Source organism: Prinia subflava, chromosome 5 (assembly GCF_021018805.1).
Source record: "Prinia subflava isolate CZ2003 ecotype Zambia chromosome 5, Cam_Psub_1.2, whole genome shotgun sequence".
Taxonomy (NCBI): domain Eukaryota; kingdom Metazoa; phylum Chordata; class Aves; order Passeriformes; family Cisticolidae; genus Prinia; species Prinia subflava.
In genome coordinates, this window is record NC_086251.1 from 30,186,536 (window position 1) to 30,206,414 (window position 19,879).

General features: G+C 45.3%; 1 protein-coding gene across 1 annotated transcript in view; it reads right to left on the reverse strand.

The window, feature by feature from the left end:
* Positions 1 to 280: 280 nt before the first annotated feature.
* The window catches only part of RAD51B (RAD51 paralog B), a 431,141-nt gene continuing 411,542 nt past the window's right edge, over positions 281 to 19,879 (reverse strand). Inside the window, exon 10 of the mRNA XM_063398750.1 lies at positions 281 to 588. Coding sequence (XP_063254820.1) covers positions 500 to 588 — 89 coding nt within the window. The 3' untranslated portion in view covers positions 281 to 499. The remainder of the gene's footprint in view (positions 589 to 19,879) is intronic.

The following is a 19,879-nucleotide window of genomic DNA, read 5'->3' on the forward strand; positions in this document are numbered from 1 at the left end:
CAAACGCAGCTTTAAGTACTATTCACCTCGGGGTGTGGATGAGTTTATCTTGGTTGGGAATCCAAGGAAATGACTTTTAACCCCTGGCATTGTAATAGGTTGCCCAATGCATCCTTATAAACATGATGCACACTTCTAGCGTAATGATCCCTGGGGTTTATTAAATACCATAACAAGGACTTTCGGAAGGCAGCCAGATAGCCTGTTCCTCCAAGCTATATTATTAAGAAAGGCCAGACTCTTACAACAAAATGTTTTAAAGGTGTGTTGTTTTTATTTTGTTGTGTCGGGTGCTTTAAATTTTTTTAATTTTTAAAAATTTTTATTTTTTAACTAGTCTTGAATTATTTAGCGTGTTTTATAAGGGATTATTGTTTCATGTCCCTTTTCAGCATCTGAGATCTGAAGAGTCCCGTGTAATAGTCTCTGCAGGCAGCAGCCAGTTAACCCTTCCATGTTTCCATTGGTGACCTGCAGCTCTGGAGCACTTCTTCCCTTCTCAAGCACCAGAACATTGCAGGCAGTAGCAGATTTCAAGTACAGGACTGCGCTGGAAAATGATTATGTACAAATCCATATGGCAAGGTCCTGCAGAATTTAAGAATATGAAATCAGCAGCAGGCCAGGCAAATTTAATTGAAGTCCACAGAGATTAACTCTAGAAAGCAGTACATCTGAATAAAAAAGAATTACAAGTTTTATGAAGCTACAAAATAGTATATATGACTTATGGTGTGTTAGCAAAGCTAGGGTTGAACCAGTATAAAAAAAAAAATCACTTCTGGTTCTCAATAAAGAAAAGATTCTGCAGTTTATTACATGGCTTGTCTGTGTTGGTGCTGCAGGGCTAGAAGAAATAAAAAGTAATAAAATCCGACTTTGTTTCTAATACCAGCAGATCCAAAGCTAAATATGCAAAGGCACAATTCTGTTTTGAAAGATTGTACCATTTTCCCACAGCCTTTTCTCAGAGAAGATAACACACTCACAACGAGGTTCAGAACTGGTACTGAAGAAAGTTCCCTTTTCAGAAATGGGGAGATTTGTGTATTGCTAAGCAGAAGTGAGAAAAAGCTAGCTAGTCATCGAACCTTTCCGCAGGCCAGGAACACGCTGTACCCAGCGCTGTGTCTCCTGGTGCTCTACACGGGATGTGGCGTGTCCCGGGGGAGCGGTGGCACTGCGGACCCCATGCCTGCCCTGTCCTCCCTCCGGCTGCAGCTGCCACGGCCCTGCCGCCTGCTGCAGGCACTGCATGCCAGGGAGAACTGGGTGGGTGCCTCCAGCCCCGGGGCCTGGCAGGCGCTGCTGGGATCCTGGGTGGTGGACTGGCGTTCCCTGTGTTTGATCAGGAATAAAGCTCCCGGGCTTTAGCCCGCCTGGGGAGGTTTTGGTGGCTTTGGGAGGTGCTCTCTGCGGAGAGGCCGCCTCAGCCGCCGTGGCGCAGCGGGGCATTCCCGATGGCCAGGCTCCCGAGCCGCCCGCCTGGCAGGGCCTGGGGCCCATCCCAGCCGTCCTCCTGGAGCGCACGCCAGCAGATACCTGTCTGCTCTGGATAAACCACCAAGCTGCAAAGACTTTTAAAAGCTTACCCAGTCTGGCTAAGCCTGTGTGGATTAGCAAAACGGGCTGGAGATTTACCAGAAGCTGCTGCCCGTCATCCTGTCTGGTGCTTCCTGCCGGGGTCAGGAGCACCAGCTGCCCTGCCCTGCCCACAGGAATATCAGCAGTTTCACTTCCACACCCAGCCCACGGCAGAACACCAGTGACAGCAGCAAAAAGTAACAGTTTAAAAAAACAACAACAAAAAAAGAGATGTAAGTGTTTCATAATTCAGAAAAGATTTACCAGCAGAGGCAACAGGTGACAGAAAATGGACAGGTCCTGATGGGGATTTGGTGTGAAAGGAACCTGTAGCCTGATGTTCCTGGGTGTAGTTGGTAATGGTGGAGACCAGGAACATGTCAAGGTTTGGAGGCGACAGGAGGACTGCTCATGTTTCCTCACAACCCCCTGGAGGGTCCTGCCCCACTCCCCGTGTGCGAGCCCTGCCTCTGAGGCAGATTTGCAGACCTGTCTGACCTCCCTTGCTGAGCCACAGCCCCATCTGGCACACTCCTGGGGGGTCACAGCTTTGTGCCTACGGCTGCCACCCTCCCACAAGCCCCACGGAGCCTGGGGACAGCAGTATGGCACAGGGGACAGCAGTGTGGCACAGGGGACAGCAGTGTGGCACACCAGCTGGTGCCTGAGGAGAGGGCATAGCCTGGGGCATGCATGTCCCCTACGGCCACACTTGGATCTGCCTCTCAAGAGTGACCAGCCTCTGCTGCATGAGTCCCAGCAATGTGAGGAAGCTGGGCTCTTGAGGCAGGGGCAGCCAGGTTTGACTTCACTCTCATCTGTGTAATTCTGCATTAGGCTTGACTGCTGGCAGCCTTTTCCCATCCATACAAACTCTATACATACACAAAGTCTTATTAAGAAAGGATTGTTCTGAATGTTGACACATGTTTTGGGGGAGGGAAACCTTCATTTAGCTGAACTCCTTCATCCACCTCTAGTGCCTCCTCTGCCCAAAAGAAAAGGCTGTGCTCATTCACTTCTTTCACTGCAGTTAATTAGTAAGTCCGAGCTGGCCGGTCCTCTGGAGCTGCAGTTTCTTTAATCTCTCTGTTGCTAGGGCATGCTGACATGCACCACTGGTACCAGTTCCAGCGTGATGTGGGGGATTGTGGAAAGAAAGGGGAAAGGGCTGATCAAACAGAATCTGATTTAACAAAAAATAAAAAGAATAGAAAAAAAAAGAAAAGAGCTCTTTTTGATGAGGCTGAGAAGTTTACAATGGGGGAAAGCACACGGTGAATGATAAGGCCTAAAGGAGCTCATTAAATTGAGGCAAGCTGAGCAGAGTTATCTTATTTCACTCTCTTTCTCCTGACACCTCCATGATGAAGAATTCCTTGATTGAAGTGGGGGCAGGAAGGAGCATTTCCTTGCAAAATGTTTGATAGAAATCAATGTATAATTGTTTTCCTAGATTTTTTTTTATATCAACCCTTCAAACATCTGCAGAGCAAATTGGAGCTTCAGGAAAGGATGCTGCTTGAGAGAAGTGTAGGCTCCAAGTGAAAGAGGTCCCATAGTCCATTATTGTTTCCTTCTCTCAGCTCATCCAGCCTTCTGAGAAATAGCAAGACAGAAGCTAAGACATATGGACCTCAGAGATATCAGATGTCAAGTATGAATGCAAATGTGACTTCCAAACTAATTGGAAGTAGTTTTGCTTACTTCATTTGATCTGTCTGTACAAAACCAGAGCGAGCATGTGATTTGAGAAGATTCATGTATAGAAACTAAGAGCTGCCTGGCTAAGCCTCACAGTTATTTCCTTGGGATCTCTGGAAGTGCCTTTCCTCTGACTTGGCCTGTGCTGGCTGCCTCAGGAGCAAAGAATCCCACCACAGCGTGTGTCAGTGAGTGCAGATATGTTGAAGAGCTAGAGAAAGCAGGAGGCTGCACGCTCATAGGGAAGCTTCCTAGGTCTGTGCTCAGCAGAGGAAACCAGGGTAGGGCATAATCCCTTGCTGGCAACACAGTGGGAGAGTGAAGTGATGGACAGGGCGTTCTTTCTTTCCATCTGAAAATCCGTCAGACTGCTAACCAGAGCTCCATTTTGAGAGTCTGCATAAGTGATGGACCACAAAACAGAAGTGAGCACCTGCCCCATGCAGCCTCTTACTCACAGTGTCATGAGATGAGCACTCACTTTCTTGTGGGGACAGAAGGGGGTGGTGTGACTGCCGCCGTGCCAGCCAGAACAGCTCTGGGCACTGGGATGGGGCAGCAGTGGCAAATGGCATGTCATCTCTGCAAAACTCCTCCAGACCCAGCATAAATTTTTAAGGATTTTTGATGGTTTTACTTTCTATCATGGACCCTAAAGGAGGCTTTGGAAAGCGACTTCATAGTTCTTATTAAAAAGCAATCCATTATTGTAAATAAATATTTTAGCCTCCCTCGCCTGCAGGTCTTTCCCTCTACCTCAGCACTTCCCTCTGGCCAAGAATTCCACTCCTGCTATGCAGGTGATGACATGGACTGCTCACTTGTACTGCAAGGGATAAAGTTAGCTATTTCCAAAGGTAAGAGCAGCCTTTAAATGTGCAAATATGTTTTTATTAATCTCTCCTCCTACTTGGAATATTTTTCCCTCCACTCCAGCCATAGGATCACACAGGGACCCTTGCTGCATTGGAAAATGCTGGATTTTACACATGGTTCCTCAGCCTTAGTACAGCTTTACTGGTTTAATCTCCTTCAGATATCAGCTCATCCTTCTGCAGGCTGTTTTAAGACAATAGGTCTTTTTTTCCTCCTGAGAGGGATCAGGTGTTTGGCATCTAGCACATCCCCCACTTATTTTCCCATCCTCCAGTCTTTTTATCTCATTTTTTTTCAGCAGAACTGTACCCGAAGGTATGATGAGACATGGTGGGGTGGGATGTCACTGTTATCCCTTACTTTGCCAGGCTAACTGATGTTAGCAAACAGGCTGATTTTGCTACTATAATCTGAATCAGGAAATGCATTCCTCACATAAATACAGGTTTAGCTAATGGGACATACTGGTAAGGAGAAACTTTTAAGGACCTCTCATTAACCCTGGTGTCATATACTCATGTGTGTATGGGCACGCAAATGGGAGCATGCTGTTCCTTCATTCTCCCCCCACATCTCCACTCATTTGGGATCTCATGCAGAGCAGGCAAATGCAAGTGCAGAGAGGCTTTGTTTGCTTAATGGATTTGTAATATAGAGATGGAAAGATAAGGCACTGCAGTCTTCTGTCAGTCTCATCCATTACTTATAGCACTGTCTGGTTTAGTTCACTTTATACTAACTTTGTACCTGGTGTTAACAGTGGTAACGAACAGGACAGCGGAAAACTTGTCTGTTGTTTGAGCTATTCAATGCCTACCTTTGTCAGCTTGACAACACCCTTTTCTCCCTTCTTGCCAAGCATGGTGGTTTTTTTACTTGTTTCTTGACAAGTAGTCTCCAACAGTTCTTTATAAGAACTGGAATTGTTGCTGTCATGCTCTCTTGCATTTTAGATGTGATACATTAACTGCCTCTGTGTATCAGGGTCTTTACACAAGAGTCGTACATGATTTTTGCATGAGGAAGAAGTAAGATAAGTCAAAACAAGATCCAGTGGCTGAAAGCACAACAAATTCACACCAGTAAGCACATTAGGGTGTCTGAAGAGGGGATGTTGTGCTAATGGTGCAATTTGTCCAGGCTGAGAAGAGAGAATTTTTCTGTCATGGAAAGTTTTCATGAGAAGACTGGATAGGAACTCTGTTAGAGGAGGGCAACACAGCCCTTATGGTTTGCTATTTCTAGGGTTAACCTGCAACAAACCATAAATATTGTGCAAGTTTCTGTATACCACAGTTTATCAGCAGGGTACTGTTACTTGATTTATGATCCAGGTTGCTTTGGTTTAACAGCAGCTGGTAATAGTGAACATGTCCTGCAGTGGGGTCTGGGTGGTGCCTGGGCTCTGAGGCATAATTAAAAGGCATGCAAGGCTGTCTTCTCCTCTCTGGCAACTGGCTGACACTGCAAAACACACAGGAACCCTAAAAACAAAAGCAACAGAATGGGAAGGAAGGCAACTCACAGCTAGGCAAGGGGCCAGCTTTCTCTGCTTTTTCCTCTGAGTCTCCACTTTTGGAAGTCCCTGTTTGCATGGCCTTATTATCAACCGATGTTTTGGCTGTTCACTTGTGGTGTATCATAACCAAAGGGAACTGAAGCACTATCTGAAATTTGCTTCCTCTTGGGCAACAGGAGGACCAGCTGAACCCCTTCCCCTTTTGGCTGCTCAGGCTGCTCTTTTGTCAGAGCAGTATTATAGCACTGCAATGCTGCTTTATTTACAGCATTGGTACTGCTTCGGCTTCTTGAGTGGGGACCTTTTGAGTGTCTTTACTGGTGAGAAGAATATGTGACAGTGGAAGGTAAGTTAGAGCTTCTGTGCAGGCATGGCTTCAATGGCATTACATTACTAGTGAATTCTTCGTTTTTCATATGTATGAAAATAAAAATATATTCCCCTCTCCATCAGTCGAGTCTGTTCTGCCTTCAAGCTTGATAGGCTAGCTGAGGGAAGCCAGCAAAAAAAAGTACCCAAATGAGAAAATATGATTTTCTAATGAGCAGCTGAGATGAACCTGAAGAATACTTCTGGCTGTAAATACTTAGACCATATGTAAAATTCTGATCTGGGTTAAAAAAATTGTTATTTACACTCATCACTTATAGTCAAGACAGGAGGTTAAACAATATTTGACTAGCAGAGACTGAATGTTCCCAGGTAGAGCTTAACAGTTGGTAAAAGATGGAAACAAAGATCAGGCTTCTGGTCTTTTCCAGACCAAGAAAACCAGTAGTGATTCCATTGAAACTACTTGCTCAGTAACTAAAGGCATGTGATTTTGGACCCTGGGCAAGGGAGAAGCTCTGGTAATGTAAAAAGCACCTTGGAGAGAACTGTAACAAGCATCAGCTATCCAAAACCTGGAGAGTTCACAGGAGATATAACAACAGATCCACTCTGAGAAATCATCAGCTCTGCTTTGATCTCAGCCTTGAGGAAATGAGCATGCAGAAGCCGGGCTAGATATGTGACAACAAAATCACAAAGGTCACGCAGGAAAATGGGAGCCAACCAGCAAGAGACTTTAAATGACAATTACTTTTTCCATCACTAATTCAGCAGCAAGAGGAAGACGTAGGCGACCAAAAACATGCTACCCGTTGGGGAAGAGAGTTTCTGGCTAGAGTGCCAGGGTGCTTCATACATTTTTTGCATTTGTTATCACTTCAGACAAATACTGCAATCAATGTCAGTGACAGGAGGGGGTGAGATCACAAAACTAAAACAAAGGCTGGGTCAGAAGATCCTTCAGATAGCGTTGAAGTTGGTTGGGCCAGATGAATTTCGTCCTCGGGTAATTGCTACAGCCAGTTAGGTATTTAACCACAAAAGCTCTAAGTGTAACCTCGCCCAGCTCCTGGGATGTTTTATGGAGCCCAGAGATCACACTTGGAAGCCTGGAAAAGTGCAGACGTAGTTCCGGTCTTTAAAAGGGAAAAAAGGAGGAGCCAGGGATTACAGATTGTTCAGTTTGACTTCAATTCCCGGAAAAATACTGGAACAAACAATCAAACTTTAGTAAGCACCTAAAACAAAGAGATGAATAATGGCCAGCATAGATTTGTCAAAAACAAATTGTGTAAAACAGGTCAAATTTCCTTTCATGACACAGTAAAGAACCCTCATTGATAAGGGACAAGCAATAGTATTCCTGTGTTTTGATGGTGGTGAGGCTTCTGTCACAGTGTAACATGATAAGCCAAAGCAAATTTAATTGAGGGAATCTTTGATAGACGAGCTGGTCTGGGACAATGGCATGCTGATTGGGAAACTGCATGAAGAGAACAGTTATTAGCTATACTTTTAAAAGGGAAAGATGGATCAAGAAGAGTTGGTGGGAATCTGTACTGGCTCAGTCTGATTTAAGGGGATTATGAACAGCTTCAACAATGGAACAGAAACTATTACATTCTTGTCTACCATGAATATGGAAGGGTACTATGAGTAATGTGAAATATAAAGCTGCCATTAAAAAATATTTAGACAAATAGCCTCAAGAATAGGATTCACTTCAGTAAGGACAGTTCTCAGTTTCTATGCTTGGGCATCACCAATAATTAATTCTATTTATATAGGGCAGTGAATTTTTGTGTAAGTAGCTACAATTCATAGTAAGATCTGAGAGATGTTCCAGGTCACAATCCAAACATGAGTTAATTGCTAATGCAAAAAGGACAAGTGCTTTACTAAGATGTGTGCTTAGAGGTGAACTCCACAAATCATCATTCTGCTCAGTTGTCTGTGAGCAGATGGAGTGTAATGTCCAGCTTTGGGTGCTGTGCTCAAGACAAGGTCCAGAGGACAGCTGGGGCATAGTCAGAGGTCTTGAAAAACACAGCTAGGAAGGAAAAATGAACAAATTGACTAAGTCTAGAGAAGACTGGGGCAAGGTAGAATTACTGCTGTCAAATATGTGAAAGTTGGCTGGGAAGAAAAGGGGAATAAATTCTTCACCATATAGGTGATAGGACAATTAATGAGCTTAAATTACAGAAAAGGAGATTGGGGTTGGATATTAGAAGATGGCAAGCAGTAAGGATAATTACACACAGAAATATCTGAGGAGGGTGTGGAATCACCATCCTGCTTTTAGGAAGAGGCTAGACAAGCATTTGCCAAGTGTGACATAAGTATAATGATCCTGCCTTGGGACATGAGTCTGGACTGAATGATCTTCTGAGATTCCTCCCAGCCGTATAAATCTCTGGTTCTCTCCTGGCTGCTGGAGGAAGCAAGGCTGATGTTGTGGAACACTGCAAGTGCTCCATGTCTGTGGTTTGCAGTGCTCTCCTTTGTGAGTGAGAGGCAAGAGCAGGAGATATGTGTGCTGCTTTCTTGTTCAGAGAAAAAAGGCTGCCCTGGCAGGTGAAGTCACCAATGTCTCAGATGTCCTTTGATTGTGAGAATAAAGTCCTGCATGTTTGATCTCTCTTTTAAATGTCTCTGGTTCCCACATAGTGATGATACATGACACTAACCTTGATTGATCAGTACAAAACAGTGTGTAAAGCTGAAACTTTGTCACTCTGACTGTTCCTAGGATTGTGTGCCATTGCAGCCTCCTGTAGAGCCAACCAGACTAGCCTGTCCTTTATATAATTCAGGACTCTTCCTTCCATTTTGATTGGAACTGGAGGCCAGTTCAGCCTGCAGCTCTGGCAGAGGTGACACAGGCTGGCACTTGGAGCCCTAACGCTTCCACAGTGTCAGATGCTGGGAACAGAAATGTGAGAAACTGGTTTTTTATCTGGAGTCCCTGTGGGCCTTTAGGGACAGAGCTTGCTAAAGATTTTATGGAAGCAATTACAGAAGTTTGTGTTTCTCTAGGAACTCAGTGGAAGATAAATGGAAAAGGATACAAGAAGGAAGGACAGGAATATTCTTTTTGTTTTCAGTTTCCAAAGACAACTTTTACAAATATTAGTATATAAATAGCCAGAAAAAATTGTCTTATTTTAAAGAGGTGGCTAACCCAAAATCACGTGAGAAAAATAGCAGACAGCAAACACTGAAGTCCTTTAACTCTGTGTCATAATTTATAGCAGGTTTTCAATTGTGAAATCTCTCAGTGATGTGGGACAGATGTTATGGTGAGGAAAATAAAACAGAAAACAGGATGGGAAATGCAGAGAAGATGAAATGACACCGTGTTGTAATCCTTATGGGAAATTTCTATATGGCTTTCCAAAACACTATGCTGGTGAGCAATTAGGAAATGGATGAGCTATATAAACAGAGCCACTAGAGGTCTGTAACTGTTCCCATGCAGTTTCCACAGAAACTGTCAGTCTCAAGGGCAGCTTGGGGAGGGGACTGTTCTGCCCACCATCTTCTAAATGATCCTTTTAATAATCTGTCCAGACCTATTTGTGTAAGAAATGGACAAAAATGGAGGTTTTCCAGTGCTCATTCCGGTTCCTATGGCAGTAGATCAAAGGCAATAACAATACAGATTTAATTAATTCTGGAGTGGAATTCCCACTTGCAGCGGTCTTAACCCAGCAGTGGAGGAAAGCTGTCAATCATAAGGGCAAAGGTGCCAAAACTGGCATGGATTTGTGGTTTGGTTTGGGTTTTTTTTCTTTTCCTTCACACTAAGCAGTTCAGGAGAGTGAAACAGTAAATGTTACCTGAGCTTCAGCAAAAGTAGGGATTCACATATAATCAATTTACATACAACATATATATAAACATATAAAAATTTATAACTGCATGAACCATCCAGTTCTAGGACATCTGGACAATAACTGGGCCTGTAGTCTTGTCAAAAAAACCCCTCTGAGGGAATTGTATTTCCTTGTCCAGGTAAAGTTTGGAGAACATCCCTCTCAGCCTTACTCCAAATGCCCATCTTCACATGAAGGACCAGCAGCATCCTTAAAGGCAGTAAAACATGACAAACAGAAAGTTGGGGAGGAACTCATCCCTACCTTCCATCTTGGTGTAAATCACAGGAGCAGAAGGGATTACATTATTAGAGAGAACCAAGAATTACTGACTTAGAAGAGTGCAGGCAAAAATCCTTGCACAGAGCTAACCTCCAAAAAATGAAGAAAGGCCTTTTGGGAGACTGAGCAGGGAGTTGGCCACCAGGGCACTTGGGCTTTCTAGAATGCCTTAAAGACCAGAAGGAAAGAAGAGATGAAGTTTGTTGATTTTACTTGAGCTAGAAATTACCACAACAGTCATCTGATGCAAATCTACTATGGGAGATCTTAAGGATGCCAGAAGAGAATGGAAAAGTAGAAAGAATGACTACTTTCCCATCAGAAATGTATTGTCTGAGTGGGAATAGTATTTGAGAAAGGACCGCACAAGAAGGAAAATATTGTAGAATTCTGCTGATATTAAATGAATTAATTTCTTTGATTAGTGTCTTCAAAAAGATTTTTTTTCTCAAACAAAGGTTCTAAAATAAACTTTTACTCATACCCGTGACAAAGCTCCTGTTGCCTTCTTTAAAGCTCCTGTTGGCTTCTCCTTTAAACAACTGTAGAACATCAAAGGTGAAGTCAGTTTAAGAATCTGTTATCCCTTTGCCCTGTATGCCCTCAGTTTCCTTTCCATATGCAGCTCATATAACCTGGCCTGAGTTTCTTCTCTGCATGAGGGTAGTGACCCTTTGTGTGACAACAGCACTGAGACAGCACCAGAGCCCTGCTGCAGCTGATTTTAGAGAAAACATGTTGAACCCTGTGGCCAGTGTGTAGTTTGGTGCAAGGTGCCAAATACGTTGAGGGCTGAATCTGCCTACCTAGAACTGCAATGAAGAAATTTTGCAAAACAGGGATAGGGGCTCATACCCAACTAGGGCAATCTGGTGATTTGTCTACCACTCTGTCAAACAGGCATTAATTAGAAAAATCAGATAAATAAAGACTCACTTAGATCCAATGGCTTGGTCTGCTGAAGATATCTTAATACTTCTTGCAGAAGTCCCCTGCACAAAATGATTTAGAAATTGTTTCCTACCTGCATTCTGTTTCATCTTTGAACTCCAGCTGACATTATTCCAATGGCACAAAACTATAGGGCTCTGACATAGAAGAAAGGATCTTTACATTACAACATCTTACAGCCAAATTTGTGGGTTTACTTGGAATCCTGCATGTGATTCCCAGCCCTACACACAGTAAACATCCTTACTGCACAGAGGCTTCTGTGTGTCCATTCATTCAGACACACCATCTGTGCCCTCTCTGGGGCTCTTGCCAACCCGTGTGTGTGTGTGTGTGTGTATGTATGTGTGTGTGGGTGGTTTCTCATCATGTGTGTTTTTACTGAAAGAGTAAAGTGAGGAATAATGGGCCTTTCCATTTCTAGGAAGGCACTGAACCATCATGTTGTATATGGATCTGGAAAAAGGAACTTCTCCCGTTTGGAGAATTTAGGTGCTCTGAAGAGAATGACCTCTTCATGCTGGCACAATTTAATTTATCTGTTTACTGGATGTTGCCCCATTAAACCACTTGCAGCATGGCCAAGGTTAAGCTATATAAGGCCTAATGGCACTCCCTTATGAAATTTCGTGGAAAAACCCTTCACACCTTTAGACTTTTTTTCCAGGTTTATCAGGTATCATTACCTTGGGAGTTACATTTTTCAAGGTCTTTTGCAGAGTTCAGTCCCTTTGGTCAAACATTCGAGGAGCTTTCTCACAGCCTAGTGGGTTAGACCCCAGAAGTGGTCAGTCTGGGCTTCCATGAAGCACTCCAGTGGAGTGCAGAGCTTGTCAGAGATCATAATAGAGCTGGTGGGTCACACAGAGCCAGTGTGCATGAGAGGACAGCACAAAAGCTGCCATCAGGTAGGACCCATGTGCTGTAACAAAGAGAAATGGGTCAAGTCTCAAGGCATTTCCAGAAGCAGGTGAGGTGATGCCTGCTGGTGACATTGCTTTTGATATAGGAGATCTTAAAATTAGGGGGTTTTAAGTGTCATTTTTGATATTTTATCACCAGCAGGTTCTTTTGGCACAGAGGAGCCTCATCATTGCCCTTTAGATGTCATTAAAATTTGCCACTACAGTTCTATGGAGAGTCCTTGGGCTATTTGCTTCATAGCTGAAGTTCGGAGCCAAAATACTTACTGTAACCTGAGATTTAAAGGGTTTGCACGTTATTAAAAAAGCAAGCTGCAGCCTGCACTCTTCCCTGTCCTTTCTTCAGGGTGGCTAAAGTGCTGCAAATACGACACATGCACACTGCCTTTTAGTTGACTTCACAAAAATGTATCTACAATGGTGTAACTTCTATGTCAGTAAAACACGTGAAAAGAATGTGTGAAGCCCATGAAAGTATGTAAAGACTCATGCTAGTTCCATGTTTAATGATAGTGAGATATGAGGCTGCCATATCACACTGAGGTGTGCAAAGTTCTGGCTCTCTGAGCCAGCCTTTAAGAAGAAGGCTGAAAAGCATTTGCCTCCTCTGTGCCATTTGTATTGTCAGGAATGTGCTAAAACCAAATCTGTGTATACTGGTAGTGATGACTGGAGTAGTCCCAGGCTCCATGTGAGTGAGATGAAGGCATTCTGCTTTTTGTGGTCCCTGATAATGTGGAAGTCTGTTATGGATGGCTTAAAATAATTATTCTCATAATTGGGAAGAGCCAGCTGATACCTACATGTGAACATTCATGTAATTTAAAACATTGGGAATTCTTTTCATTTACCTTATATTTGAATTTTCTGGGGAGGAAAAGAATAAAGGGTCCTGATATAATCTTATTTTTAATGTGTAAGTGCAGTGTTTCAAGAAGTATTTTCCCCTTTAAGATAGTGATTAACTTTCAGGGCGAGAGTTCATCAGCTTAGAATATCTTTTCTTGAAATCAGTGCTTTTCCTCTGCCCTTACCATCCTCCTTTGCAACCCCAGAAAATGACGGCTGGTACATTCCTGAAGGCTGCTCCAAAATAAACATCCAGCAATTGCCAACTTCTGCCTCAGTTGCATTAATGAACCCCTTTAAACCACCAGTGCAATGCAGTAGGTGCTTACAAGAACGATATTCAGCCATGGTCTCTGCTCCAGATACGGGGTTGGTTGTGAAGTAGGCAAGTTTCCAAAGTTGGGATGGCATTCCTGTTACCACTTTCCATGCCAGCTGTCTCAAGGAGTTGTTACAAGAGGTGCTAATCAGGTGCTTGAGAACAGCATTCGGTCCCTCCTTCCCCTCACCATGCTCTGGACATGGCTCCCAATGAGGAAAATGCCATTAGAATATTAGGTTATCTTGGTGCTTCCTGTTCTCTTGACTGATTCTCCTGCAGCTTGCTCTGCTGATTCTCAGGTCCCAGAGCACTGGGGTTATGGCCGTGCACAAAATAAAGGCGGAGAAATGAGTGGCTGCATCACAAAAGGGTATGACTGGACATTTTGTTTTGCAAGGTTGGTGAGACAACATGAATCATACTGTTCCTCCCACACAGAAATCCCCTTCTACTATAGTTATGCCTTGCATACCTAATAGCTTAGTAACTGGCATAAAGAAACCTCTCTGCAAAGCTGGGGAAAACCGTATTTCCCAAGTGGCCAAATGCCACCCTCCTCAGCTTTGGTCTAGTACTGACATCTCAGATATTGACACTGTGATAATCATTATGAGAAATGTCAGTGGAAAATGACTGGATGCAAAAAGTGCAATTACTTCTCCCTTAGAACACCAAGAATAAGTGAAATGTCCTTTAATATTTTGGTTACTCCACATGCTTACCTGTGAACCTTGCTGGGAAAATGGCAGCAGCATAACAAAAGCAGAAGAGCTTGTGGGATTATTCAAGCCCCCCTGCTGCTCCTTATGGGCTTGTTTGATCAGAGGGGCTCAGCACAGCTCCACTGGGGCTTGTGCCTGATATTCACATCTATTTTTGCAGGTGACTGAAGGCTTTCTGAAGCAGCCCAGGCGCTGGGAGGCTCAGAGTGCTCATCCCACAGTGGGGTCAGGGCACGCAAACCAGCAGCGTTTTGTTTATTGCCTGGTGGAGGCTTTCCAGAGTCCACATGGCATTGATCACATGTGAAACCCCAGCACGAGTCACCACTTTGGGCAAAAGGCTGGCTGGGAATGGGACAGTGGGAACTGAGGAGAAGTCAGTGTATCAGATGAGAGGGCAGCCAGGAGCTGCCAGTCATTTTGTCCATGACTCTACTATTATGTCATGCTACTTTGTCCATGTAGCATGTGCTACAGGATGCAGCAGAAGTTTCAGGTGCTGATCAGAAATGCATATGGGATAAAGAAGGAAATTCTGGCAGGGTATGGGAGAGATTTAGGCTGTGAGGAGGTGGGAAGACTTGTCTTATGAAGGTTTCTTGTATGCAAGCCACTACAATGGGAAACTAACACCCTTTCTCTTGTGTGTCTGGGAATACAGGGGCTGTGAGTCCTGTAGATCAAGTTTACAAGTTTAAAACACTGAATTCAATGGATTTTCATAGGGCAAGTCTCACCCAGCAACTTCCAGCATGGTTTAACTGGGCCTAAGGCACTCATGACGAACAGGAGGAGTGTTTCCAACAGCTCCTTGAAGGTAGGTAAAGCAGTGAGGTTGGTGTGGCCACAGCCTCAGGTACTGGACATGCTGGGGCTGCACGGGGGCAGGTGGGAAGGGTGGCTGGTGGGGATGCTGGACGTGTCTGTGAATTTTCTTTCCCTGCCCCCGGTGCCAGCTCTGTTCTGCCACTGCTGTCCTGGCTGGCTGTCCCTGAACCGCAGGCCCTGCTGGCGGCCCAGCCCCATCCTGCCCCAGAGCACCCTCCCAGCGCCCACCTCCCTGTGCCCCCAGCAGCACCCGCCAGCTCTGGTTTATTTTGGAGCCCTCAGCCCTCCCCTCCGCCCTCCTGCCCCTCCGTTTACCGCACCGCGGCAGCGATAGCGCAGTGGCCGCCAGGTGACCCTGGCTTAGTGTAAATATTTTGCTTTCACTGGAAGGAAATGTGACATACGTTTGGGGTGGAAGTTATCCAGAGGCTGTGGCCTCGGGAGCTGAACTGCTGGGAAGCCCCTGCCACTCTCAGTGCTCTCAAGGTACCAGCACTGCCAAGCACATTAGACACGGGGATGGTGCACCAGCAAGGGGCCAAACAGACTGGCTTCTCCATGTCACTGCAAGGGCAGCCGGGGGTCAGCGAGGAGTGAGGGTGCCCGTGCTGCCCAGGCACAGCACAGTGAGGCACAGCACGGCCTGTCTGCCCTGGCACACTTCCCATGGGCACCTGAGCACTGGTATGAGAGAAGGTCATGGCAGAGGGAGACGAGCAGAGGTGCTTTCCAAACGTCCATGTGAGTCTGGAGCAAAGATGCCATAAGAAAATATCACTACATGATGATTTGAGTTTCTTAAACAACATGGCCGTGTAAGCAGCCACGGGTAATGTGGCAGGTCCCAGTCTCCTGCTCATGGGCTTTGTCCTGCACTGAGGACCGTCCAGTTTAAGGCCTGATGGTTCTAAAGGCTGCCTGCAGCTGAGGGGTGTTTGCTGCTGGTGACACTTGTGGTCACCTGCCTCAGCCTGACTGTTAAAAAGGAATAGTAATACAGTGCTTAAAGGCATATTGTACCAAGTAGCTAGTGTCACGTTTTACATCTGATAAATTTTAATTAATGGTATTTCAAAGTACAAAAGGTGCTGGGAACTTGTGCATTGGCTGGAGAGAAATAGATCTCCCATATTTAACCATAAGCTTGCTGAATTATGCATTTGACTTGGCATAGCTGGTTACCCTGGAGTGGTGTCTGCTTGTTTGGCATCCCTCCCTGTCGTACCGAGGTGCCGGCTTCCCACAGGACAGCCCAGCAGCCTCCCCAGGGAATCAAAGAGCCAGATTATCCAGAATGGGCAAGCCGCACCAAGTCAAGGGTTTGGTTTTGGTAAGCATCCAGAAATTAAGACTCTAACTTGTTGAGGTTTTAGGCCTTGCCTAGGCCCCATCCTTATCAACTGCTGTGAGCTTAATTACCAACCTTTGTTTCTCCAGACAGTCAAATGTGTTATGGAGAAAATGCATGTGTGTTCGATTCACTTGTGAAAGGCTTGGCAGTAGATAATTTAAAATCAAATTACAGTCTGCCATTAAAACAAACCCAGAAAGTTCCATTTCCCAGGACAGTGTTCCTCATGCACTAAAATAAAAGCTGAAACAACTGCATGGCAATGCTCAGCCAGTTCCCAAAACCGCAGGGAGGTTCACTGACTTTTTAGGAAGATCCCCAGTGAATATTAAACAGACCCTGACGTTCCTAGCACTGCTGCCTGTGATCAGCACTTCACTGCCCACTACATGCAGAGACATTTAAACAGCTCTTGCAGCAGCCACTGACACCATCGTACTGAATCCTGCCTGGGAGACCTTAGAAATGAGTCATGGAGGGGAATTCTCCTGTTCCTTAGAACACACTGCCAGTGTGCTTAGCTGAAAAGCAGCGGAGAAGGAAGGAAATGAAGTAAAAATTTTCAGAACTGGAAATTTTCATTGTGTCATTTCGTAATTAGAAATGAGCACAAACATATACACACACATATGTGGATGTATGCATACAACTACATATATATGCAGGCCAAGGAAAGCACAAGGAAGCTGTTGCAACCAAAGCATGTGCCACACAATCCTAAGTAGGACGTTCTGTTCACAGGAGAACATAATGTAGCTTATGGAAGCTCAAGGATGAAGCAATAAAAGTTGTGTACTAGCCAGTTCAAGGTTACACAAAAACATTAAGCTCCCTCTTGTTTAGAAGACACTGAAATGTGATACACAAACAAAAAAGATGTAATGTGTTTAAATCTGAAAAAAGACTAGCTGTTTTACTCTGTAGTGATCTACAGGATCCTCCACTCTGGGGAAGATAAAAGACCTCCTTTTTCCCATCTGGAAGAAGGGAATAATTTTAGGTGGAAGCAATATGCATGTGATATTCCTCATGTGGTAAATGAAGTGTAGGCTGGCAAGTCTATGGGCTGCTCACCATCTCTATTCAGCAATCAGAGCTGTGCTGTGGCACTGAGCACTGAGGCTCAGTGGGACATCAAGGGGGCCACACCTTGGAGTGGGTCAGGCTGCTCTTACATCTCTATTTTCAGACTTAGAACTGAAAGTCATGCCAAAGCTCTTGCCTCAGGACTTCAGTGGACCTCCTAGCTCCTTGGAATCACCAGCAGCAGCAGGTTAGCCACCGCCAGCGCCCTGCAAGGCTCTCCTGTGCTTGTGTGAAGCAGGAGAGTTATGGGGGGATTTTTGGCTGCCCCAGCCTTTGGGTGTGCTGTGTAGTGCATGTGCTGTGAGCTGCTGCTTCTCCTGAGAGCAGCCAGAAGAAAGGGGTCCTGCCATCACAAGACAGAGACAATCCGTGCCAGGCCAGCAAGGTGCCAGCCCATGAACTCACTGCCACTATGGACATGAAATGCTGGGAAAGGGCAAAGGAGCTCCCAAGCCATTACAGACAGGCTCAGTTTCCTGCCTGGACGATGACAGACCAGTCTCCCATCACAGACTCTGTTTAACAACAGATTAACTGAATTCTTTTGAGCTTTTCTTGTGCTGAAAGGACGTGTCCTAAAGCAGCTGAAAAGACAGCCCACGTATCCAATACTAGCAGCTCTTTTTGATCCACTTTTTCTTTGACATTGCCTGGGGTACCCTTCCCCCACAGCCCTGTAATGTAAATTCACTTTTTAATGCAGTTGGCTTGGATTTGTGAAGAGTGGAAAGTGCCAGCCACCTAAAAGACTAGTCAAAAGAGTTGCCATCTAAATGACCAGCTGGCAGAGAAGTGATTTAACCTGACAAAAAAAGGTGTTGAGACTAGTTTGATTATTTTGGAGGTGGAGGATGAGGGGAGGTGGTAGAGTTGGCACAAAGAAAGAGCTCTGGAACCAGTCGAAACAGCTAATTCAGCCAAGCACCAAAACTGGTGCCAGCTCTAGATAAACTTTGGTGTTCCTCTTGCAGTTTTTATCCAGACTTGTCCCAGTCAGCACCAGGAACTGCCGACGGGTGCATCTCATCAATAAAAACAGGCTAGAAGAGACTTGTGATATGTTTCCTGTGTGTTTGCCTTGAACAAGCATGTATCTCATACCCAGAGCCCCACATAGCTGTGCCAGTTCCAAGAGCTGACTTGGTATTCACACCATCCCAAATGGGAGCTGGGGCAGCCACCAGCCTGAGCAGCAGCAGGAAACCTCTCCCCTGTTCACAAGCGTTCACCTCTGGGGTTTTGACTCTTTACAGATGGTGCAGTGGGGTGTGTGGGGTATGTGCTGTCCTGCGAATTGCAGCTCTGGATGCAGCTTTCAGTGGTCACCACCATTGCTATGTAAACACCATGGTTCACTTTCCAAGCACAAAGCTGTCCCATAGAGAGATGTATGCTTCAAGAAGAGGAGAAAAATATACATGCGGCATGTGTTTCTGAGTTAGAAAACATGAAAAGTTATGCCCAGCAGGAAAACACAGCTGGGAGGTAGCTGGGAGGGCTCTGTCCTTTCAATCTCTGTGTCTATCAACAGAAGAGGTGCTTGAAAATTGCACCCATCATTTTCTTTTGCAGAGTAATAAGCAAATAGGTTTTAGCCCATCGCCTGCAGGGAAATGGTTTTGTAATGGAAGGAGCACTCTGCACTAAATCAACAAACAAGAGAATGGCTGTGTTTGTTTTTCCACGTACTGGAGGTGAGGGCTCAACCAGGCTGGGGGTTCTTTCACATCCTCTCCACTTGACACGGGGCAGGGGACAGGCACAGACACATTGAGAGCCGCACACCTACGTGGAGGGAGCACTGGAACAACAAAACTTTTGGTCTCTGCTTTCCCCTCACACCTGTGCCATGCCTTTCCTGTCCACGGACTGGGAGATGTGGGTCTCTTGGCATGCCTGATGCTCTCCCTCTGGCTGTATTTCCGTGGATGTTTAAAGCCAGCACATGCCACTGACCTGGCAACTGCCTGAGTGTCTCACTGCTCCTGGCTATTGCTTCCTGCCCTCAGCTGTTGTGCAATCACACCGAAGTGCACCGGTGAGTGCAGCTGGACCACAACCAACCAAGGATTACCAAAAGGATGCATTTTTTAAACCCAGTGTTCCTCACTCCCGTTCACTCTCTTGCACCGGGAACAAACCTCGTGTGCCTCTTTTGGCAGTGATGATGACTTATTGGGAGACACTCATGGCCCTCTGGCCTGGGGAAAGGGATGACCTGGGAGGGGAGGGCCCTGCTGGCCCCAGGGCATCCCTGCCTGCCCGTGTGGGTGGCAGGAGAAAGCAGCAAGTAAGCCGAATTAATCAACCAGAAGCTTTGATACTGGTGGAAGTATCTAGTTCGCATGCATACGTATGCTCATAGAAATGCACTTGACTACAGCCAGTTTCACATGAGGCAGGTATTTTTGCTTATTGATTATGAATCCAGAACCATCAGTGTAGTCTTTTCCATGCTTTGTTGGTATGCCTGAAGGATGTGTACTCGGCACAGGCTAAGCATTAAGTTGGGAAAAGAGAGTTACCTAGCCAGACAGAGGCATTTTTCCTCCTTTCAGCTGCATTCCAAAGACAGACAATTATTTGGAAATATCTTGTGTGCTTAATCAGTGCACAGGAAGCATTTGCAAAGGCAAGGGCAGCAGTGAGTGTATGCTTTAATCCTGTCTCA